The 22099-nt window shown below is 39.1% G+C and overlaps 2 protein-coding genes and 1 non-coding gene across 5 annotated transcripts; 1 reads left to right on the top strand and 2 right to left on the bottom strand.

Moving 5' to 3' along the window:
* The first annotated feature begins 1991 nt into the window (after positions 1–1991).
* LOC133733074 (heavy metal-associated isoprenylated plant protein 3) lies at positions 1992–3988 on the top strand. Its single transcript, XM_062160683.1, has 5 exons — positions 1992–2118; positions 2216–2363; positions 2798–3003; positions 3097–3184; positions 3288–3988. Exons 1-5 carry the CDS (start codon positions 2110–2112, stop codon positions 3707–3709), a joined length of 873 nt encoding a protein of 290 aa, XP_062016667.1. The 5' UTR covers positions 1992–2109; the 3' UTR covers positions 3710–3988.
* Positions 3989–10365: 6377 nt separating this feature from the next.
* On the bottom strand, positions 10366–10472 carry LOC133734904 (small nucleolar RNA R71). Its single transcript, XR_009858649.1, has one exon. It is a non-coding gene; the product is annotated as a small nucleolar RNA R71 (small nucleolar RNA).
* Positions 10473–18474: 8002 nt separating this feature from the next.
* Positions 18475–21963, bottom strand: LOC133734578 (uncharacterized). 3 transcript variants are annotated; one of them, XM_062162197.1, is made up of 3 exons: positions 21850–21957; positions 19805–20218; positions 18475–19070 (listed from the first exon to the last, which is right to left on the bottom strand). In XM_062162197.1, the coding sequence occupies exons 2-3, from the start codon at positions 19832–19834 to the stop codon at positions 18678–18680; spliced, it is 423 nt and encodes a 140-aa protein (XP_062018181.1). In that variant the 5' UTR covers positions 19835–20218; positions 21850–21957; the 3' UTR covers positions 18475–18677. The 3 variants fall into 3 exon arrangements, with proteins under 3 accessions (XP_062018181.1, XP_062018182.1, XP_062018183.1); XM_062162198.1 differs by having other exon boundaries at positions 19810–20218; XM_062162199.1 differs by lacking the exon at positions 19805–20218 and having other exon boundaries at positions 21850–21963.
* Positions 21964–22099: the final 136 nt, after the last annotated feature.

Below are 22099 nucleotides of genomic sequence, written 5' to 3'. Positions count from 1 at the left end.
TACATGAAGGTTCATGGTGTACTTCATTTATCCAAGTCAAGTAGCTCTAGACCACGGAGAGCGTTTGCAATAATATTGAAACGCTTACTAAAGTGACTACTTGATTGGGAAGGGATATGCCCACGCGTTTCCATAACAAGTTTCGGTTCTATAGCGGTTCATGTTGGACATGATCTTCATTGGAAGCCCTTAAAGAGTTAAGGGAAACTGTTGAACACTTGAAATCCAATTTTGAGATGAAGGATTTTGGGAGAACACGATTATGTCTCGGTTTGGAACTTGAGCATCGTGTTGATAGGTGTTTAGGCATTTTGACAAGGTCAAAACTTCAAGCACCCCCATGATTGTCTGTAGTCTTGATCCTGAAAAGGATCCTCTTCATCCGAAGGATGATGACGAGGATGTGCTAGAGGTAGAAGTGCCCTACTTAAGTACAATAGGTGCATTATTGTACTTCGCTCAATGCACAAGACCGGACATCTCATATGTTGTGAACTTGTTAGCTAGGTATAGCTGTGCGCCAACGCGACACCATTGGATTGGTGGAAAAAGATATCTTTCGATACTAGAGATGTACGACTGATAGGGGCATGCTTTATCCCTACAGAGAGATGATGGATTCAGACCCATCACACACTAGGAACACCGCTAACACTGGCCTGCGTCCACTATCCCCATCCCAAAGCGATAAGCGTTTTGGAAGGTTTTGCTAATGTTGGGTATCTCTCTGACTCACACAAAGGTCATTCCCAAACTGGTTAAGTGTTCACCATGGTAAAGACCATGATATCTTGGAGGTCTACAGAACAGACCCTAGTCGCTATATCTTCGAACAATACAGAGATAATTGTTCTTCACGAAGTGGTTCGTGAATGTATATGGATTGGATCCATAATAACGCATGTTCGAAAAATTATGGTTTGAAGTCTACCACAGATGAGCCTGCGAGCATTTAGGATAATGTTGCTTGTTTTGAACAACTGAAGCAAGGCTACATCAAAACCGACAACACCAAGGATAATCAGCAACAACAAACTCTCCTCAAGATCAAAGTGAACTATATTCAATCTCAGGACAGTGTGGCAGGCATGCTCACTAAGTCATTGCCTAAATTCCACTTTCGAGGAACATGTTGGTAGCATCGTTTTTGAAAGTTATCCGAACTCCCATGACCATAGTCATCACGAGGAGATGCAGACATTAGGGGAAAATGTTTACATGTATGGTCTCGAAACGTAAAGGGTGTGTTGTGCTCTTTTTCTCCTTCGATCGAGGTTATTTTTATCCCACAGGGTTTTTGTTACTCAGCAAGGTTTTTAACGAGGCAACGAGAGAAGCACCACGTTTGGGCGACACAAGGGGGAGTGTTTAAGTAAATCCAAATTGTGTCTGGCCCAAACTCTAAGTTACTTGACCTAGCTAGTGGTAATAGGGTTTTAATTAGAGATAATCTCGGAGAATATCTTAGAGATATCCATTCATTGTATGATTATCTTTCCTTGTATAATTCAGATTCTATGTATTGTAATCCTTTATATAAAGAGGCTCGTATTATCAATGAGAATACACAACAATTTTCTCTCAATTCCCGTTTCTCTAAAATATTAGTAATATTTTTAACGGGGATTGGGGCGGGTACATGGAACTAATCCCCAATAAGGACAGGAACGGAGAATCCCCATTATCTTATTACGAGGATTGTGACAGGTAAGGAGATGGGGAATGAAGTCGAGTATGAAGATGGTAATTTAATGATTTTAATCCTTTTACCATACCCTCCCCAATTCCATCCCAAGTCATTCAATTGCCGCTTCACACGCTTCTCACGCACATAGAAACCCCCCTCACACGCACATAGAAACCCCACCTCACCATCACATCCCATCATCATCATGATACATGATACATCCCATCATTCATCATCGATCGTCATCACTAATAAAAAGACTAAAATAACCCACCCACCTGCATCGTCCTAAAACTGAACTCACTCCCTCACCCTCACCGCCTTTAAATAACCACGTCCTCTCCAGTCTCGCCATTTTCTCTCACAACTCTCCGATTTCCACTCCCAGAACCAAAAACAAAAAACCAACCCAAAAACTCACCATGGGCGCTGTGAGTCCTCACCTCTCTCTCGTTTTTAATCTCTCTGTGAATTTGTGATGTATCAATACTAATACTAATGGGGCTTTTATTTGTTGGGTGAATGCAGAAGAAGAGCGACGGTGGAGACAACAAGAAGGGCGGCGACGGGGCCGAGAAGAAGAAGGAGGACAACCCCATCACTGTGGTCTTGAAGATTGACATGCACTGTGACGGCTGCACTTCCAAAATCGTCAAAACCCTCAAAGGCTTTCAAGGTAATGCTCCCTTTCCTAGTCTAAAACCCACTTTAACTGTCAGATTTCCTTCAGTCCTTCACTAGTCTAAATTTCTCGTTATTTTCAGCCTCATATACCTCCCAATTTCGTGAAGCCTGTTCATTTAGTGCTTTCCATTTCTGGGTTTCACCGTTTTACTCAAAACCCATTTTCTCTGTTTTCATAATGTTCATAATCAATGCTCTTCATATCTGGGTTTCTGGTTCAATTCGTTAAACTCATTTGGTCTATTTAGATTTTCCCCTAAAACTGTTTCTGGGTTATTGGCTTTTTGTATTTTCCAATTTTTGTGGTTATTTTTGCATGAAAAAAAAGAGTATATTCCAGAAGAAACGCTCTCTGTTTCTGCTTTATGGGTTGAATCTCATCCAAACCCAGATTCGATTCCAACTTTGGTTTCCTTTCTTTTGCAGGGGTCGACACAGTGAAGCCAGAGGTCGGAGCCCACAAGCTGACGGTGGTCGGAAAAGTGGACCCTTCAAAGCTCCGGGAACAGCTCGCCGGAAAGCTGAAGAAGAAGGTGGACCTCATCTCGCCGCAGCCCAAGAAAGAGAAAGACGACAACAGCAACAAGAAGCAGCCTGAGAAAGCAGCAAGCGACGACAAAAAACCCAAAGAGGTGAGAGACTGGTCCCGGCTAACATGCGCTTGTGCGCAACGTACCTACCTCACTTAATTTTGTTTGGATTAATTTATTCCTCTGTTTGCGTAGCCTCCGGTGACGACGGCGGTTCTCAAGCTCAATCTGCACTGCGAGGGTTGCATTCAGAAGATTCACAAGACCGTCACCAAGACCAGAGGTGAGGTTATCATTTCTCTCAGCTGTGTTTTTGTTTACTTCAAACGGCGGCGTTTGGGTGGTGGTGGTTAACGTTTTGGGTTTTGTTATGGTGTACGTGGCAGGGTTCCATGACATGAGCATTGACAAGGAGAAGGAGCTGGTGACTGTGAAGGGGGCAATGGACATGAAGGCGGTGGCTGAGAGTCTCAAAGCGAGGCTGAAGAGGAATGTGGAGATTGTGCCACCCAAGAAGGACAACAAGAAAGACAAGGAGAAAGGTGAAGGCGGCGGCGGCGACAATGGCGGAGGTGGCAAGAAGAAGAACAAGGAGGAAGGACGAGAGGGTGGTAATGCTGGCGGCGGCGGAGGTGAAAAATTGGACAAGATGGATTTTCCGGTTGGTCAACCCGGGTTTGGGCAGGTTCCTCCATATGGGGTTGTTTATGGGTATGATTATCCACCACCACCAATGATCTACATGGGGAATCCACATGCTCCTCAGATTTTCAGTGATGAGAACCCAAATGCTTGTTCAATTATGTGAATGTGATGAGGAATCAATCAGCTACAGAATCAGAAGAGAACTGTAAATAAGAGGTTAGGCAGAGAGATTAGTCATGGAAATGGGTTTTGGGTAATGCTTTGATGGGGTTAGTTTTGTCCTGTGGGTTAATTAAGCTACTATTTTGTTCTGTTATTATCAATGCTTTTGATCTAAGTTAATGTAATGAGATATTATGATGATGGTTAGAGGTCAATTTGGGCATAGACCCATGTGGGGATTTATATCTGAAAGCTTAGCAAAATGTGACCGGTTTGTTTCTTTCTAGCCATTATTGTCTGTTTTTGGTTTCTACCCTAATTATAATGTGCTGGTTGGAAGATGAAGCTAAGTAGTTAACCACTCAACATCTGGTGAAGGCACCAAAAATGGGGGAAAATGTTGGTAGTGTGAGGTTTTGATGTGCAAATACTTGAACAGGGACATGTCATACCTCATCTCATCATTCACTCAACATTTCAACTCATGGTCATGGGGTCAAAAAATAGATAAAGAAATGAATGATCTGGAAAGATTCTTAACAGAAACTAGTTTAAGACAATATTGTTATACATGGAGTTGTTCGTTGGACCAAAAGAGAATAGGATTAGTTTAGTATATGGGTTGTGGTCAATTGTGTTAGCATATTGGTTTGGTTTGATTTATTAGTTTTCTAAGGCATATGATTCCAATTTTCATAACAAAGCATTTAGGTACTATATGACACAACTTAGGTGAGGAGTACCATTTTCAAATCTCACCAATTGACTTGTATCCAAGATTCCTAATTATTTCAATTATTATATATGTATTCGCAATGCTCGTGTAGCATATCTTTTAATTTCAAAATTTGGATTTTGTAGGGTCTTAAAGTCTTGTGTCCAAGTCACAATGTACTAGAGCAGCTATGTAATATTTGTCATCCTCAAATTTCTCTCATAAGGAAAAAGAAAAGGTCGATTGCCTCGATGCAATTGATCAAGCAAATTCATTTCGTCTTGACTTCCAAGTTGAAGAGACAGCTTAATGACTCTAAATTGGTTGAAAGGTTGCTTGGAGTTGCTTCCACTCAACTACACATATCTACACCAGAAAGATCATCTCAAAAGTTCAAATTTATGAGAATTAAATATATATACACAATTTATGTGGTCTAATCACCTTTTCTTTTCAATCAGATTGGACACAAGATTTAAAATCACATTCCATTCAAAATTAGTCTTTTTTTGCCTGAAAAGCGCTTCAAGATTGACATGAAGCCTTCTGATTTACATAAGAGCAAGTTCACTCGTTGGGTCACCAGGTCACTAACTATTCACTACTTTTTAATGTTAATTTCACCCTCTGGGTCACGAGCACAGTGTATTTCGTGTCCTGGGTCACCCTTTATAGTGTTCTGAGTCACCATGGTGACCTGTACAGTGTATTTCATGCCCTGGGTTACGGGCACAGTGTATTTCGTGATCCAGAGAATGAAAATATACATTAAAAAGCAGTGAATAGTAAGTGACCCGGTAACCCAACGGGTAAACTTGCTCTGAGTACTAATTAATTTCTTAAATTATTATTTTTCGCATTCTCAAAAAGTTATATCTTGCCCTTCTTGTTTCTACAGTAATTAAAAGAAAAAATTGATTACGAAAAGATTGGGGTCCCAATGAGTTTATGTTTTCCAACTTTTTTTATTTGGTCTTTGTCACAAAAAAAAAAAACAAAAAAATGTTTTTGAAGAAATTACTCACTGGTAAAGTAGTGGTGACTCTCTTGGAAAACTACTCTATTATTCACCGAAGTGATTCCACGGGCACAAATCGTGCACAAATTTCAGGGTCCGCACAGGAGGGGTTGACAGACCACAAAACATTCCAGTACACAGTGACTCTCCTCCTCCATTTTACCACCACGACGCCCATCACCATCCCAATAACTCTCCCCCTGTTCTTTGACAGCTAGGACGGTCCAGTCGAGTCGGGTCGGGTCCATAAACGAATCTGGGGAAAGGAAGGCAGTCAAAACACACCACTAAGATTTCGACAGGTAAGCAAGCTAGCTCGGCATTGTCCTATTATGGCTGTCCTTTGCTTTAGCTACGACGGACTGAGATACTGTTCCTGAAGGAGGCAGCAGAGTCTGTTGCAAAGTTGGGAGTGGAGGTGGAGGTCGAGGTGCTGGGGTACTGTGTATGGTACAGAAAGTCAGTGAAGGGGATTAAAGGCTCCTTGTCCTGATCGACCTGAAGGCATGTCTGTCCCTAAATTAATATATATAGTATTGGATAGGACCAGCCAGGCAATGCCATAGCCTCTCTCCCTCTTTCTGTAGTCCTATATATATGTATAAAATTAATAGACGCAATATAGTGATGGGCGTCGTGGGGAAGGGAAGGTACATATTAGTGGCCATTGGAACACAACAGACACGCCTCTATAGTACGCCTATCGATCTGCCCACAAAAACGCACCTAACTTATTTACCAAACAAAACCAGCCCTCGTTTTCTTTTGCGCTCTCTCTCTCTCTCTCCCTCTCTCTCTACATTTTTTCACTTTTTACCAAAAAAGTTGAAAAGAAAACTGCTAAGAGCAAGTTCAATTGTTGAGGTTATTGGGTTAATACTATTAACTGTTTTTTGTCTTTCATTTCCACCATCTAAATCACTGGGTCAGATACTGTTCACAAAAGGTCACCGAATGTTAATTTTCAGGTCATGAAATTGACCCAGAAAGTGACCCATAGTGACAAAAAGCAGTGAATAGTATTGACCCAGTGACCTAGATGGTGGAAATGAAAGACAAAAAACAGTGAATAGTATTGACTCAGTGACCTCAACGGATGAACTTGCTCTAAAAAAAGCCCGCATATGACTTTATTCATGAGAGGAGTTACATTTGTAATACAATGAACAATTACTATGATTTTACTTCTGGGATCATAGCCATAAGATATGAAGTGTATCTCTTCTACGAGTCAGATAATGACATTTTTATAGTTTTCAATGTGATCATTTGGTTTCAGAACACTTGTTAATCGCATACTATGGTGAGGTCGGTGGTCCATGGTCATTTTCCTTTTGATGGAATACTTGGAACCTTCGCCCTCTATGTTCTCTTGCGGTACGCGCAATTCTTGACATGTGTACGTCCAACACGCTAGGTCAATAATCATATTTGTCATTTACCAATAACCTTTGTTTTTTTTTGGGTTGTCCCTCTTAGCTTGCTGCCTTCATTATTAGCAAAAGTAGAGCTAGTCAGTTAATTACACTATTTCTCGATCAGAATGGTAAATATAGGTTCAGGGTCTTCATCAAGATTATTCAGGGAATGAGAAAGTTGATTAATGAAATTGAAAGAGTCTGGTAAATGTTAGTTTTTACTACCAGCTTACATGAGCCACAGTTAAAATATATTTTGCTTCAGTATTTAAGGAATTTTTGGTATTTTATAACATTCCATTGCGGGTCACGAGCTGCCATTAGCCAGGGCGTGTAGGGTGCGTGTTGCAAGCAATACCGAATATGTCTTTTTAAAATTTTGACGAGCACATGTTACGCTATGGCTTTATGGCCTTATGTATGTATGTATGTGTGTACTTGTCATCATCATCCCATAAGCATGATGGCCATACCATGACAGCCATGCCTTTGATTTGTCTGTGCCTCTGAGAAAGAAACATGAAGCTTCCCATAAAGACTACGTGGGTTAAAAGCCAAAAGGAAAACGAGGAAAAGGAAACGCTTCTTTACATGCCCAAAAGAAACGCTCATTCCACAAACCAAATAACCTTTTTTTTTTTTTTTTTTTTTTGGGAGCAAGAAAATGATTGCTTCAAGAGTAATAATGATGTTATTCGGAGGATAAGTATAAGAGCAAAAAATGTTTTGTTTCTTGGCAACAAATTTTGAAAGTATTTGCTTCACCTCTATGCTCTATGAAGCCGATTTCGTAACTGATGCTTTGCCAACCTTGAACATGCTGATAGTCTAAGAATATGTAAAATCATGCTATCCGTTTACATATTTTCTTGACTCAAAATTTTCATCAATCAAAATCAAATTGTAACATTATATTTTGTATTCTAGTTTCTTTTCTTTCATACTCCATTAAAGATAAGTTTTCACTCTTCTTTATCAATATGGAAAGCTCAACAATCAAGAGGAAAGGAATGAGAATTTAAATCATTCTACCGACTTAAGAACTCAACAACGTACCTCACAAGTAGTCAATTAACCTCATCTAGATAATATAATAATATTGCATATATATATCGTTTCCTACTGTTTAAGAAATGGACCTGCCACTACCTTTTGTATTACTCAAAACTCTTACCTTCAAGATTCCAACTTCCATATGCATGTGACCAAAGTTCAAAGAGTTTTGCTCGGAATCTTTATTTTTAGAAGTGATCATTGCATGAGCTCAATTCCATGTGAGCATTTGGTAGGGTCTGGGAAAAGGTTAATTAAAGACGGAAGCACGAAAGGTGAAAGGGGTTTTATTTTTGTGACGAGAAAGTCTTTTCATTTGTCTTTGGAGATATCTTTATCAAGAGCTTAATACAAAAATACAAAATAATGCAAAAGGGTTTATATTTTACAAGATGTTTTGTTAGCATCAAGTTTACTGGTCTTGTTAACCATAATAGTACTATATATGGGTTTTCAACTGAAGTATTTATGGAACTAGAAATTCTCACTAGCAATGATAGCGTGATGAGAAATTAAAAGTGGAAGTTGAACTTTATAATAAGGGTGTGCTTCAACTATCTCTTTTTACTTGGGGCAAGCTCAAACTTACCAGACTGCTCTTCAAAGTTTTTTGAATTCGAACACCTTAAAACTAGAGTTTTCGTCTAATTCACGCAATGACTACATATAGTTTTCCATCATCTGATAGAAACTTGCATCCAGTAGTAACGTAGATTCTATATATATAATTACCTCTCTTATTTCGTGCTAAATACCTTTTTTTTTTTGTTTTAATTTTTCATATTTAAGGCTGATCAAATGATTTTATTATCAATTTTTTTCTACGGAAAGCATATTCTACTTTTATTGGTCAAAATTTATTTATCAATTGTTTGAGCAATTAGCAAAGTTATCCACTATAAGTATCTTCTTAATTTAGTCATGGAATCCAAGCGTGCATTGCTCATGATGAAAGTTAGAGGGCAAAGAACAAGCTCCTTGGTGTGTCAAATAACACTAAGTAGGAACATAATGACGCTTTGTAGAGATTAAACTCTCCAAGATAAGCCACATGCATGCAAAAGGAAGCAATATGACCTCAATCATTTCTCGTTCTTTCACCACTCGGTTGTGAGTTTCCGCATTCACTTGTGGTTCTCTTGACCAATTTTAGGCTTGGTTTTTCCGAGCCGGGCATGTAAATAACTTGGTGCTATTTTTAGGTTTTGTTTGTTAAATTGTTGGTGACTTAGTGATCGGCATAACCAAGGATTGGAGTTAGCTTTTCAATCCCCGTGGTACGATAATTTCGGGTTTAAATATTTCTCACTTCTTTGATGATCGTGCCCTTATTGCGCGTAAGTTGCATTCAAGCACACAAATCAAATGGCGCTGTTGCCGGGGATTAAAGTGTAATAGCTTTAATCCCTTGGTTTTCGGTTGTTAGGTCACTTGCATTATTTTCTTAGTTTTAGTTAATTTTTCTTGGTGTGTTTAGCTTAAAAAAAAAAAAAAAATATTTGTAATTATGTGTTTTAATTTATTTTGATTATTTCCTAGTTGTGTGTTTGTTTGTTGAGACTTGTGGTTATTTCTATCGAAGTGACGGGCCTTGTATTACTTTGTAGTACATGTAAGACATGAGCATCGATAGCGATCGTCACTTGCCTTGACTTGTTTGCTAGCTTTTTATTAGGTTTCCTACTTAGTTGTTAATTTTTTGAGTTGTTGGTTTTCATCATTTCTTTGCTTTTGTTATTTTATTTTCTTGTTTAATTGTTGTCTTACTTTCTCTTCTTAACCCCTCTCATTCATTGAAAAAAAAAAAAAAAAAAAGTGAAATTTGATTATCATTGCCTATTTTGTGAATTTTTGAGTACTCATTACGTGGTCTCATTTTTGTTCCAAGGTGTATGAACGAAGCATGTTCTTCATATCAACCGATCACTCTTAGAAGCGGAAGGGTATTGAGTGAGGACACTAGAGGGAGATCAAGGAGGATTCGAAGGCCATTAGTGACCGAGAGTGCTCCACCTCGAGTTCTTGATCAAGAGAGAGTACCTTTAAGACATTCACAAGGAGAAGTCAACATGGGAGACGCACAAAATCCTCCCCAAGGCAAGACCATGAGGGAGTACACTAGTCCCGCGATTGTTGATCACCCTTCTTGCATTGTACTCCCTCCATGTGAGCATCATTTTGAGATCAAGCCCACTACCTTGAGCATTCTCCCCACATTCCATGGCATGCCCTCAAATAATCCATATGATCATATTGCGGAGTTTGAAGAAGTGTGTACCACCGTTCAACTACATGGTCTCAATCCCGATGGCTTGAAGCTTAGATTGTTCCCTTTCACACTCAAAGACCACGCAAGGAAGTGGTTGAGCAAGTTGCCTCCTAGATCCATACGCACTTGGGTTGAGATGCAAGAGACTTTCTTGGGAAAATATTTTCCTCCTTCAAGAACTTCCAATGTTAGAGATGAGCTTGTTGCATTTCGACAACACCCTCAAGAGAGTTTCCATGAGTGTTGGGAGCGCTTTAAGAATCTTGAGATGTCATGTCCTCACCATGGGTTAGAGAAGTGGTTTCTTGTGGACAAGTTCTATAGAGGATTGATGGCGGACCAAAGACAAAGGGTTGACACTTTTAGTGGTGGAACTATTGCAAGCAAGCTTCCCGATGCCGCTTGGGACACATATGAAGAGCTTTCTCTCAACTCACTTCAATGGGATGATCTTGATATGAGAAGACGTCAAGTGCATAACAAGGACAGTACACCTAGCCGAGGTGGTATCTATGAGGTTCAAGGAACATCATCCGGGCCTTCTATGCATGAGTTCAAGAGGCTAGAAAGCAAGATTGACCAATTTCTAAACCAAGTGAACCGGAATCCTCCTCAAGCCCAAGTCAAGATGGCAACTTCTACATCATGTTTGCTTTGTGAGAGTCTAGCACATTCCACTCAAGAGTGTCACTTATCATCCAAGTTTCCGGACTATATTGAAGAACAAGTGAACCAAGTGGGTAATTTTGTGCCAAGGAACCAAAGAAATGATCCTTACTCTAATATTTATAACCCCGGTTGGCGAAATCATCCCAATTTCTCTTGGAGAGACCAAGGAGGTTCATCTAGTGCGTTTCAAGGTGGAAAGCAAAGCTTTAGAGGTGGCCAAGGTCAAGACTCATCAAATGTTGCTAATTATGGCAATGCACACTAAGGAAGTACTCATTTTTCACAACATGGTCGACATGGACAGCAAGCATATGGGGCTAATTATCAAGGTCAATCAACCTCAAGTCATGGATTTCATGGTCAAAACACCCCTCCCGGGTTTACACAAGGTGTTGGCTATAGTGGTAGCAAGTTTCAACGCAATCCTAGCTCATTTCAAGGCCCCCACCAAGGCGAGAACTACAATTCCCCTCCTATTCTTCAAGGTATTCCTATTCAAGCTCCAAATGAACCAAAGAAGCCTAATTTTGAAGACTTAATGGGAGAGTTTCTCAAGGTTCAAACTTCTACTAATGCGGAGACCAAGCAAAGCATCTCTTCACTAATTCAAGGGTATCAAACTCTACAACAAGGCATGGCTAGACTAGAGGTACAAGTGGGCCAAATGGCCACCAACATGAGTGAGAGACCAAAAGGAGCCTTACCTTCACAACCGGAGCCAAATCCAAGAGGCCAAATCAGTGAATGCAATGCCATTACCACTCTACGTTCGGGGAAGGTATATGATAATCAAGTTTACATGCCTACATCTTCTAGTTTCCATACAAATCCTTTATTTGATGATGATGTCGATTTGCATTCATATGGGGCAAAGAGGGAAGAAAATGTACCTCTTGGCCATGTTGTTGATGATAATTTGCATTTGCATCATGATTCTTTATATTACAAGGAGGATGGGACCGGAAGGGAAGAAAATGTACCTTCCGGTAAATATGGAGTGGGTGATGTGACTTTGAATGCCAAAAGAAGAAATAAGGGGGTGGATAAGGTAGTCGGATGGGAAGAAAATGTACCCTCCGAAGAAGCTATTCTTGGTAAAGGTTATGGTTTCTTATCGTTTGAGAACAATGCAAGCAAATATGGGTTGATTGATAGTGGCAAGGAAAGAGCTTTGTTGAGAAAGAAGACTTCTAGGGATGAGGATGCCTCGGACCCCAAATTAGATGGTGAGGCCATGAAGGCTAGGGACCCAACTAAGGCCGATGACACCTCTAGGAAGGTTCTTGATGACATTAGACCTACCTCTCATGAGTTTGAGCCATCTACTTCTAGAGAAAAAGAGGGGAAGAATAAGGAAGAAGAGCTACATATGCACGGTAGCTCTAGGGATAGAAGTGGTCCGGTCTACTCATCACTAGGCGAGGCCTTGAGGGCTAAGAACCCTAGTGGGACCGTGACTACCCTTAAGGGCACCACCAAAAGTCTCACCTTTGATCCACCTCTTGATTTGAATGCACCGGAGCCACCACTTCCTTATCCCAATGCCGCAAGAAGAGATAATTCAAAGAGGGGTAAGAAGAAGAGTGGCTTTATGAGGGAGATACAAGAAATATTTAAGAAAGTGGATGTCAATATCCCATTGATGGAACTCATTCATCAAGTGCCGGTGTATGCTCAATTTCTCAAGAGCTTGTGCATGAATAAAAAGAAATTCAAAGCCGATGAGACATTTGAGTTGAAGGAGGAAGTGAGTGCAATTATCCAACGAAGGCTACCACCAAAGATGCAAGATCCGGGGAGCTTTACAATAGGGTGTACTATTGGGGAAAAAGTGTTTGAAGGAGCTCTTATGGACTTAGGGGCGAGTGTCAATTTGATGCCCTTAGCTATATATCGGAAGCTACAAATTGGTGAGTTGAAGCCCACATCGATTAGATTGCAATTAGCGGATCGTAGCACAAGGCGTCCGGTAGAGGATGTGCTAGTGAGAGTAAATAAGTTTATTCTACCGGCCGACTTTGTAGTGTTGGATATGGGTGAAGACCCCTACCTTGATAATGAGTTACCTATCATTCTAGGCCGACCATTCATGGCAACGGCGGGTGTGAAGATTAATGTGTTGAAGGGTACCATTAGACTCAAGGTGTTGGGTGACAAAGTGAAGATTAAAGTGTGCAATCCATTCTATCCGCCGGACATTATGAAGGAGGTATTCTCTATTGATTTGGTGAAGGGTAATGAAGCCAAGAGTGAGCGGATCTTTGGACCCTTGAATCCTTCCAAGCCTACAATCCGTGCACAAGATCATTTCTCACCTATTTGGGGCTATGACCATGAGCCACCATTGAAGCATGATGATGTAGTTCCTACTTCTACTTTGGAGCCTACTATTGAGCTTGAAAAGCAAACAACCCTTACTCTTGAGACTTATGAGCAACACAAGAAGAAAAGTCCACCATTGAGTGAGGCACAAAAGGAGTCCATCAAGAAATTAAGGGAGGTTTGTGGAGTTGTCAAGAAGAAGGAAAGATCTAAGAAGTATGATTGGCCTCCACCTCCAAGCTACAAGCTCGCTTCTTCAATTGCTAGATGTTTTGGAAATGATAGTGAGGCTAGCACAATTGTTGTGGGTGGTAAGAAGACATCCTTTGAGCCACCTTGAGGAAGAAAAGTGAAGAAGACCGGCTTGGGGTCTTTAAAAACAAGCGCTTCTAGGGAGGCAACCCTAGGTGGTTTTGAAATTTCCTGGTTTATTTTGCATCAATAAGGCTATTTAGCCATCTTTTTGGGAGGATGGGAGATGTCCGGAGTTGAAAATGTGAAGGAGAATTATTTTGGTAGTGAGCAGTTTCTGTCCCGAATATTCAGTTGACTTTGGGTGACTATAGCCTCCATTATACATGCTATTTTGAACTTAAATTCTCTGGAGCTATTCCTCTATGTGTCTACTCTCTAGTATCAAACTTTCAGCCTTGTTGACTCACTGGAACTCAAGTTACTTAATGGTTAATGCAAGGAGGTCAGAACAGAGACAGCTACTGTAGAGTGACTTTGGGAAGCTACACCTTCTATATCCCAAGCAATTTGGAGCTAAAATTTTTTAGTGATGTGTCTTCACATGTCCTCTATATACAGGAGAAACAGTTTTTGATTTGAACCTTCCTAGCTTCAGATATAGTGTTCCAAGTGACAGGGGCCAGAAACAGGGTACATCAGAAACTGCAGAACAGATCAGTGAGTTTGGAGGCCACGATTTTTGACTCAGAATTGATTTTCCAGTGAACTTTTAATCGAAGATATCTTCATGAGTCTATTTTCATTTCCAGTTGGTCTCACCCTCTTTTCACCTCTGGAGCTTTAGATATTACAGTTTTGGTGACTGAGGGTCAGCAGCAGATTTCATAACAGATCAGCAACTTTGACCAGCTATAGTTTTCATCTCAATGGGAGATAGGTGGCTTCCTTTATATGGATAGAAATCTCTCTGAGTCTACTTTCCATTCCAAGTGGTCTCACGTCTTTGTCTCTTTCTGAGTATGAGATATGGGCATTTGAAGACAGAAAGGTCATTGCTGGAAGTTTTCTGCACTCACTAGTTTTTGTTCACTCGGGGTGATTGGACTTCTTTGCACTTCATTTCATCTTTGGAGGATAATCTATGGGCAATCGTGAGGTGTGTTGGAGGTGGCTAAGCCTATGAGCCTAATGGAGGACCATGTCCTTATTTTTTGGTGGCCTATTTGTGACGCATTGCTCTTTGGACATTATATCTTTCTCGATGGAGTTGATCTTTACATGAGCGCCTAGAGTTATTATGGAGCATACGCTAAGGAAGTCAAGGTCTTGTGCCTTGAAGATGGTGTCTCATATTAGTCTTCTCCGAAGGTCGTGAGCAATGGAGGGTCAACAAAGGGGGTTTCCGTAACTTTTCTCCGCATTTAGATTTTCATTTTCATAAGTTAATTTTTGTGCCTTCGCCCGAACTTCACTCTCATGCCTAAATCTAACACGGATTTTAGTTTTCGAGCTCACTTTACAACATTGAGGACAATGTTGGTTTTAAGTGTGGGGGTGAGGGCTCGGGCGCCAAAAAAAAAAAAAATTAGATTAGCTTTATGTAATTATATTTTAGTGGTTAATGCCTTTTCCAACCCCAATGACGAGACATGGACTTAACTTGTTATGATTGTGGATAGATTGAGCATGATCTAGGACTTTGAATTTGTTTTGTAATTGAGTGTATATGTGATCTATGCTGGATTATATGTATGCACATAGCCTATGTTGGGTTCGTTCATCATAATTAGAGAAGCATATAGATTATTCGATTAACTTGCATGCCTTATTTGTGAAGAGAAATGATTAAGATTTAGCCACACGAAAGAACGAGAATGATCTGCTTTTCACCATTGAGATACACTAGTTGAGCCAAACCTCCAGTTCATGAAATGGAATAAGAGAAGTTCCAAACTTCCAATAGTTTGATTTTGAGATTTTAGTTGGTAGGAAATTTCCAAGTATATCTGTAGCCTGGAATTTTGAGTCAATAATCATGAAAAAGTTGAAAAACAAAAAGGTGTAAGATGAAGAAAGGAATGGAGTCGGTTAAATCACGATTGATAAAGTCGTCTTTATGATTGGAAAAAAAAGAAAAAATAATTTGTGTAGTGTCATGAGCTGTCGGGGAAAAGTCTCGAGGGTGAATGGAGAAAGCTTTCAAGAGAAAGAAGGCTATTCCTTTGCCACACTTTCGTCCTAAATTGCAATTTTTTTGAGCAATGAGACAAAGCTTGAAGACTAAACGTGGTCAATTGTTCCAACTTCATCACTATAGTTTAGTGAAGAACAGTCTTAATGAATATTCCAAGCCAACAACTTGCTTTAGGGGTTGTGAGTGAAACTTCATGAGGAAGTTTGTAGCTAAATTCCAAAGAACTTGTCACTGTGAGGTTCGTGGTTGATGTCTGTTATATGACAACTACTAGTCACTTATGTCTGTAACACTGAACAAAAGTTTACAAAAACGAAAATTTATGGCACTGAATCAAATGATTGTACGAGATGATTTTTTGTTTCTGAATATACGTTAATGTGATACGTAGATATGAATGGACACAAAAATTCAGGACACAAAATTCAAACATAGTATGATAATCAATCATGGAACCGACAGTCAAACTCGTACAAAGTCCTCTCCCCAAACCCCACTCACTGGAAATTGAAACTCTTTACAAAACAAGGAAAAGGAACTTCGGGCACAAGGTTAACACAACTGTAATTATTGATTTGTTGACACTTTCACCTATTTACTCGACAGTAACAAATCTCATTTTCATAAAAAATAGGTCAAAAACAACCAAAGGCCTCTGAGATCGGAGACGGGTACAAGCTGGTGGCTGCTTCTTAGGGAGGACTGGGAGGTTTCAAATTGCTATTGACTGCTTCTTAAGGAAGTTATGTACCTCTAACCGATTAAACTGGTATTAATGCTAAATATCACAACAGTAATGACTAATGATCGAATACAAGTCAAGGAAGAGAAATTTATGGTGTATATTCGATGATCGAGAAATTTATGGTCACTTATTGTTGAATTTAATATCAAAAGTTAAATATCAAATACACTTGCGGTACATTTTGATATCAAATCCAAAAGATCAGCATGCAGAACGTTTTTGATTTCATATTACCTAACAGTCTCAAGGGATCTGGCTCTTCCATTCGTTCTGGTTGGACAATTTGATGGGGCTTGGTTTCGTGGTAAAATTCTCACAAATGTCCTGGGACGTCGAAGAAATCTTTCTTCTAAACTAATCTGTCCCAGATGTCATCTGCATTTAGAATTGATATGATCATCTTTTCTGCAGATATGAGGTACTTGTGAGAATCTGGTTCCGTCTTCAATAATGACTTCTCCATTACTAGCTCTTTTTCCTTGGTATTTGAGGATCAGTTATACTCTAATCTGGGAACAAAATTCACAATCAAATGGAGCTGCTCCTTTGTGCTTCTTTCTATTATTACCAGGCCATTTCGTTTTTCTGGAAGACCCTGACTTTTTTCTTCCCCTATGGCCCCGTTGTAGTGTTAATGATTGGTTGAAGGTTAACACTCATACTTCTGCCAATGGATTAATCCTCTTGTAATCTTGTTCATTATTTTCAACTGAACACTTATGACAGTCGCAGATCTTCAGAAAAGTGTTACTGGAGCTGGTGGTATAATCAGGGGACATGTTAGTGTTTGGCATAAAAGCTCGGTTTTGAATATTTACATTCGCGAGCACTGAGGCGGACTGGCAGAGTTCCGGGGATTATTTCATGGATTAGTAGGGGCTTCCAGTGAGAATGTCAGATCTTATTGTGGAATGTGATTCTAAAACCGTGGTTGATCTGGTTTCTCAACCTTTTATAAGGCTTCTACTAACAAATCACAAACATTCAACATATAGCCACAATGAAGGAAACCAGGAGAACTTAGACATATTTTCACTAGTTTTAACTATTTTGTTCAAATGAGCATGGCAAGAGCATCAATATATTCCCAGAACCAACTCACCAGCAACAGAAAGCTTCATGATAAAGGAACTTCATGGAACTGCATAAGACTACATTTGGCGGAGAAACTAACTTCAATTAAAATTTATCCTGATTCAATAGTATGACCCTCTTGTGAATTTCAAAATACCAATGGGTTTGCTGATAACTTTAACACCACAGAGGCACTTACTTTAACCCAACTGTAATCAGACTATGAGTACTTTCACCTCTTTACTTTAGATTAACACTTCCCACTTCACTAGTCTCTCCGCAATTGGTTATGGGTCGAAAGGGTGGCTGTTTCTTAGGGAAGTCATCTACTATATTAAAGAGATCACCCTAAGTTCTATCGACCCTAGCTGAAGAAACGTCAAGAATGCTTGTTTTGACATGTGGAGATTTTGATTATACATGTTAACACTAAGGTTAATAAAGTAACTAAACCTCCATTTCAAACTTCCCCACTTCCAGTCTCTCACCCTGTTTCCTACACTTTCCGATCTCCAGTTCACTTTTGCTAACCAAAAATTTCCGTCCCAAGACCGTATCAATCAGACATTCAGATGCATCCTCCAAATTAAACTTGTCCATGTTTTGATTATTTGGGTAATTCAAGCTATGGTAGACTAGACTGAGCGGGTGAAAGAGCTTGAAAGTGTAACACTGTGATATTACCAATTACTTGTAGGAAAGATCAATGAACGAAGGAAGCACGTCTGAAATATGGCTAAGCAGTTTGTGATTTGAAAGGAAAATCTTCCAAGATCAAGTTCTGCTGTTATGGTAGAAAAACTTCCAACTGGTATACACTCCATCCATGGATTCTATAACCAGCTCAAATCCTTCTACAAACTAAAGTGTGTAAATATTAAATCATATAGACAAAAAGAAGGAAAAAAAAAGGGAATTCTACTTAGTAATTTGGCTGGGAGCTATTTTGTCGTAATCAACATGAGGTAGTTTAATTCTATTGTTCATAAGAGCATGCACAACTGCATTGACTACCGTCCAAACTTGGTGTGGATTCTCAAAATCCTTTTTCTCAACTTCAATCTTGAGCAAATAGGAAAGATCAATGCAGAAAACAGAAAAATGAAGGACCAATCGGTGATTTGAAAGGAAAATCTTTCAAGATCAATTGATACAGCTGTGAAAGAAACAAGTTTCAACTGGTATATACTGATCAATTCCTGGATTTCATAACCAGCATAAAGCTATCTACTAACAAACCATATATAATGATTCAACACTTAAAACATAAACAAGGTAAACAAGAGATTTCTTATAATTAACTTGGCTGAGAACTATTTTCATCATTATCATCAAGAATGAGTTTAACTCCATTGTTTTTAAGAGCATTGACAATAGCCCATACCTTGGTACGGTTCTTAAAACCCTTCTTCTCAACTTCATTATTTACATTGACATGAATCCCTCGTCCCTGTCCCTGGTCAAGACCTTCCACCTTAAGTCGCATAGCGAGCACCTCTCCAACAACTGCTGCTGCCTTTGCGTTGCAAGAGCGGCCACACTCAAGCGAGCCCTTAACTGAATGTTCAATTGTAGATGCTGTTACAACAATCCGGCCATTATTTCTGTCAACGACGTTTGCTGTGATGTACTTCAATGATATGAACAACCGCAGCACATACCGCTTCATAAGACTCATTCTTGGACAGTCCTGGAGTTTTGTGTTTAAAAAAAAGCCGATTAGATATGAAACCAAATGAAAGAAATTGCAACTACCAACAGTCAGGCATTTGATTCTCCTCATGGTTAGTGGTAAGCTTATACTAAACATTGTCTACAGGGTAAGTCTAACCCCATTCGCTTAAGTGGTTAAGAGACCAGTCACAATGAACTTGGAGGCAACTTCAACATACTTTTTTATCAAACATGTAGAACTATATCAAAGACAGAGTTAAACATTCTTAAATCTTGGGTGATCTAAAAGAGAAAAGACAAAGACAGTGTGAAAAATGAACACAATTACATATATATTTTTGCAAAATGCAGGTACATCCTCTTCAATGTGTCCATGACTACTGCTTTATAAGGTCAACATAATACCATTCAATAAAACGAACTTGATTCAAGAATACAGCACATGCCAAATATTAAACTTAGTTTGGATTTGATAAGGCTTCCAAAATCAATATAAAAATAAGTACAGTATGTATTTACATGTATATTTGAATTTTGATTACAAGTATACATAAGCCAGGTTGAACAGGCATCCAACCTGAATCAAAAGAACCTTGACTAAACTAGTTTCATTTTGTACGAAAAGAGAAAACTGTCTAGTACGACATGACAAAACTCGGCATGACTAAAGTAGCAGTGTCATGCTTTCACAGTTTGCTCTACAGAATGCAGCAATTAAGAAGTCAGGTTTTTAACAATTGGATATCACACCTTACCTATAAATTGGAATAACACTTCCATACTGGATTATTCAACACTTCAAAATATTCCCCTGGTCACTACTACAGATGATGTCTGCTAAAGCTCCCTAATCCATGACGAAGGTACAGGTATGACACTATCTTATCATGTCAGCATGTCCCAACTATTTCTGCAGATTAGAATCCCCTCTACCCTTGCATTTTATATGCTACAGTCACAGCCAATAAGACAGACTTATCATAAGCTCATGGCCGCACAGCAGAGAACACTGGTATATTCAGTCCATATCCTAGCAAAACACTCCTCTCTTTCTGTCCCAACTGAGGATTCACCTTTATTATAGCTTCACAAACTTAATAAGTTTGGACACAATAACCTATTATATTCCAAATTCTGGATAGCCAAGGGCAGGTACCTCCTTCCCTACAATAACCACAATCATTGAGACCAAATTAATACTACAAGGACTAGATGACAACTGTGGAAACTACCAGTACAAATAAACCTTATGACAATATCACAGAGAGGGTAAAAAAAGGGGGAAAAACAGATGCATCTCCCATTGTAATTAAAGGTGAAGAATGCCCCATCTGGCAATAGTAGGGAGAAAGGGAATAAGACACATCTAAAAATTAGGAATAGAATAGATCTGTACGACCATGATGAGGTTGTTTCCAATGTAAGAAATATGTTCAGATGCCAATAAATAAAGAGGTGCAGACCCATATTTTCTGTTATGTTTCTCAACACTTCACAATGTTAAGCAATCGGCTAAAGGTACCTAATATGAGGAAAAACATAAACTATTTGACATTGCAAGGAGACTTGACCTTTGGACTGTATTACCTGTCATATCTTTTTCTTATTTTCTTCCAGTTTTAGCTACCTAAAACCCACCCCAAAAAAAAAATTGCACATTTACTGCTAGTCCAACAATAGCTAAGGGCTTTTTTGGTGACAAAATAGATACTGTTTTTCAGTTAGAGATAGAAGCAAAATACATAAGAGGAGGGAGGGAGGTGGGAGGTAGATTCATCATTTCTCTCTCCTTTGACCATGCTTTCTCCTTTCTCCCTCTATCTTTAAGTAAAAGATGAAAATTAAAAGCCCAAGAAAAAGAGAAAAAATTGTTACCACACAGGACCTAAAAAAAAAACAAAGAAAAAGAAAAGGATGAACCTTAATCTTAAGACTAAAAACAAAACAACTTACGAGAAGATGAATAAGGTGATAGTATGGAATCCTCATTCGTCAGGTAGTATGAGTCATCTAAATTCAGGTTATCTAAAGGTAAATACTAATTACACTTACATTGAATGATTTCATAAAGGTTAGTAAAATTCAGACTAATGATTTGATACAACTCCAATCGTGCATTACAGGTTGGTTTATTTACATGTACTTCTTTTAGGTTACCAAAATTCAAATTAATAGTTGCATGTCGACAAATAACATCAGCTTCAGCTCATCATATTCAACAGCTAATAAGTACCATGTACCTTACACCAAGTTCAAGCTTTTATGTCTGTTAAAAAAGAATACCTTAACAAAGAGAAAACTATTCCACAAACACAGCTTGAGAAATGACAGAAAGAAAATGAAGTTTTCAAAAATGGTTGATTTCTTATTAGCAGCTGCAGTAGGAGTAGCATTAACACTGGCACTAAAACTAGCTGGACAAGAACCAACATAAGTCATAAATTCTTTATCTAATTAATTCAATTTTCGAATATAGTGAGAATTGAATGACCCAGAAATCATCTACCCAATCAGAAATACCATACCCAACCTACCAAACTTGAAGCAAGAAATTGACAAGTCAAGTATGAGCAATCAAAAAAAAGAAACAAAGAACAAGGGACAAGTTCATTCATTGATAGAATAAGAGACAAGTTGTTGAGACAAAATGTAAAAAACTAATTGAAATTCATAACCCAATAATATTCTGAGAAACTTGATTACTCCATGTTCTTAACAAAGTTCAAAACTTTCACGGATGAAAATGAACCCAAAAGCCTCAAATTAAACCAGAACACAGAAATGAAATTGCTTACCCAAAAACATAACCAGACTGCTGAGTTTGTAAAAGCGAGAGACACAGAAGCGAAGAAGCAGTGTGTTTATGCTGCCAAAGAGACCGAAACGCTGCGTTTTGGGCTGAACCAAAAACGGTGCCGTGTCGCGTGGAGACAAATCAATAGCAAATTGAATACGTAACCCAAAGCCATAGTCTGGGACTGCCGATAGATCCCGAACACGTGTCAGGCCACGACCCAACCCTAACCCAATCACATTATAAATCCC

Source organism: Rosa rugosa, chromosome 2 (assembly GCF_958449725.1).
Source record: "Rosa rugosa chromosome 2, drRosRugo1.1, whole genome shotgun sequence".
NCBI lineage: Eukaryota > Viridiplantae > Streptophyta > Magnoliopsida > Rosales > Rosaceae > Rosa > Rosa rugosa.
Note: the sequence above shows the minus strand (reverse complement) of the source record. Positions and strands in the feature narration are given on the sequence as shown.

What these genes read in the sequence shown, in the direction of transcription:
- LOC133734578 (XM_062162197.1), bottom strand. Translation starts at nt 19,834, where the DNA reads ATGGAAGTGTTATTCCAATTTATAGGTAAG. An exon ending in TATTCCAATTTATAGGTAAG is followed by an intron (nt 19,071 to 19,804) that starts GTGTGATATCCA and finishes ACAAAACTCCAG; the next exon opens with GACTGTCCAAGAATGAGTCT.
- LOC133733074 (XM_062160683.1), top strand. An exon ending in ACGACAAAAAACCCAAAGAG is followed by an intron (nt 3,004 to 3,096) that starts GTGAGAGACTGG and finishes CTGTTTGCGTAG; the next exon opens with CCTCCGGTGACGACGGCGGT. An exon ending in GACCGTCACCAAGACCAGAG is followed by an intron (nt 3,185 to 3,287) that starts GTGAGGTTATCA and finishes TGTACGTGGCAG; the next exon opens with GGTTCCATGACATGAGCATT.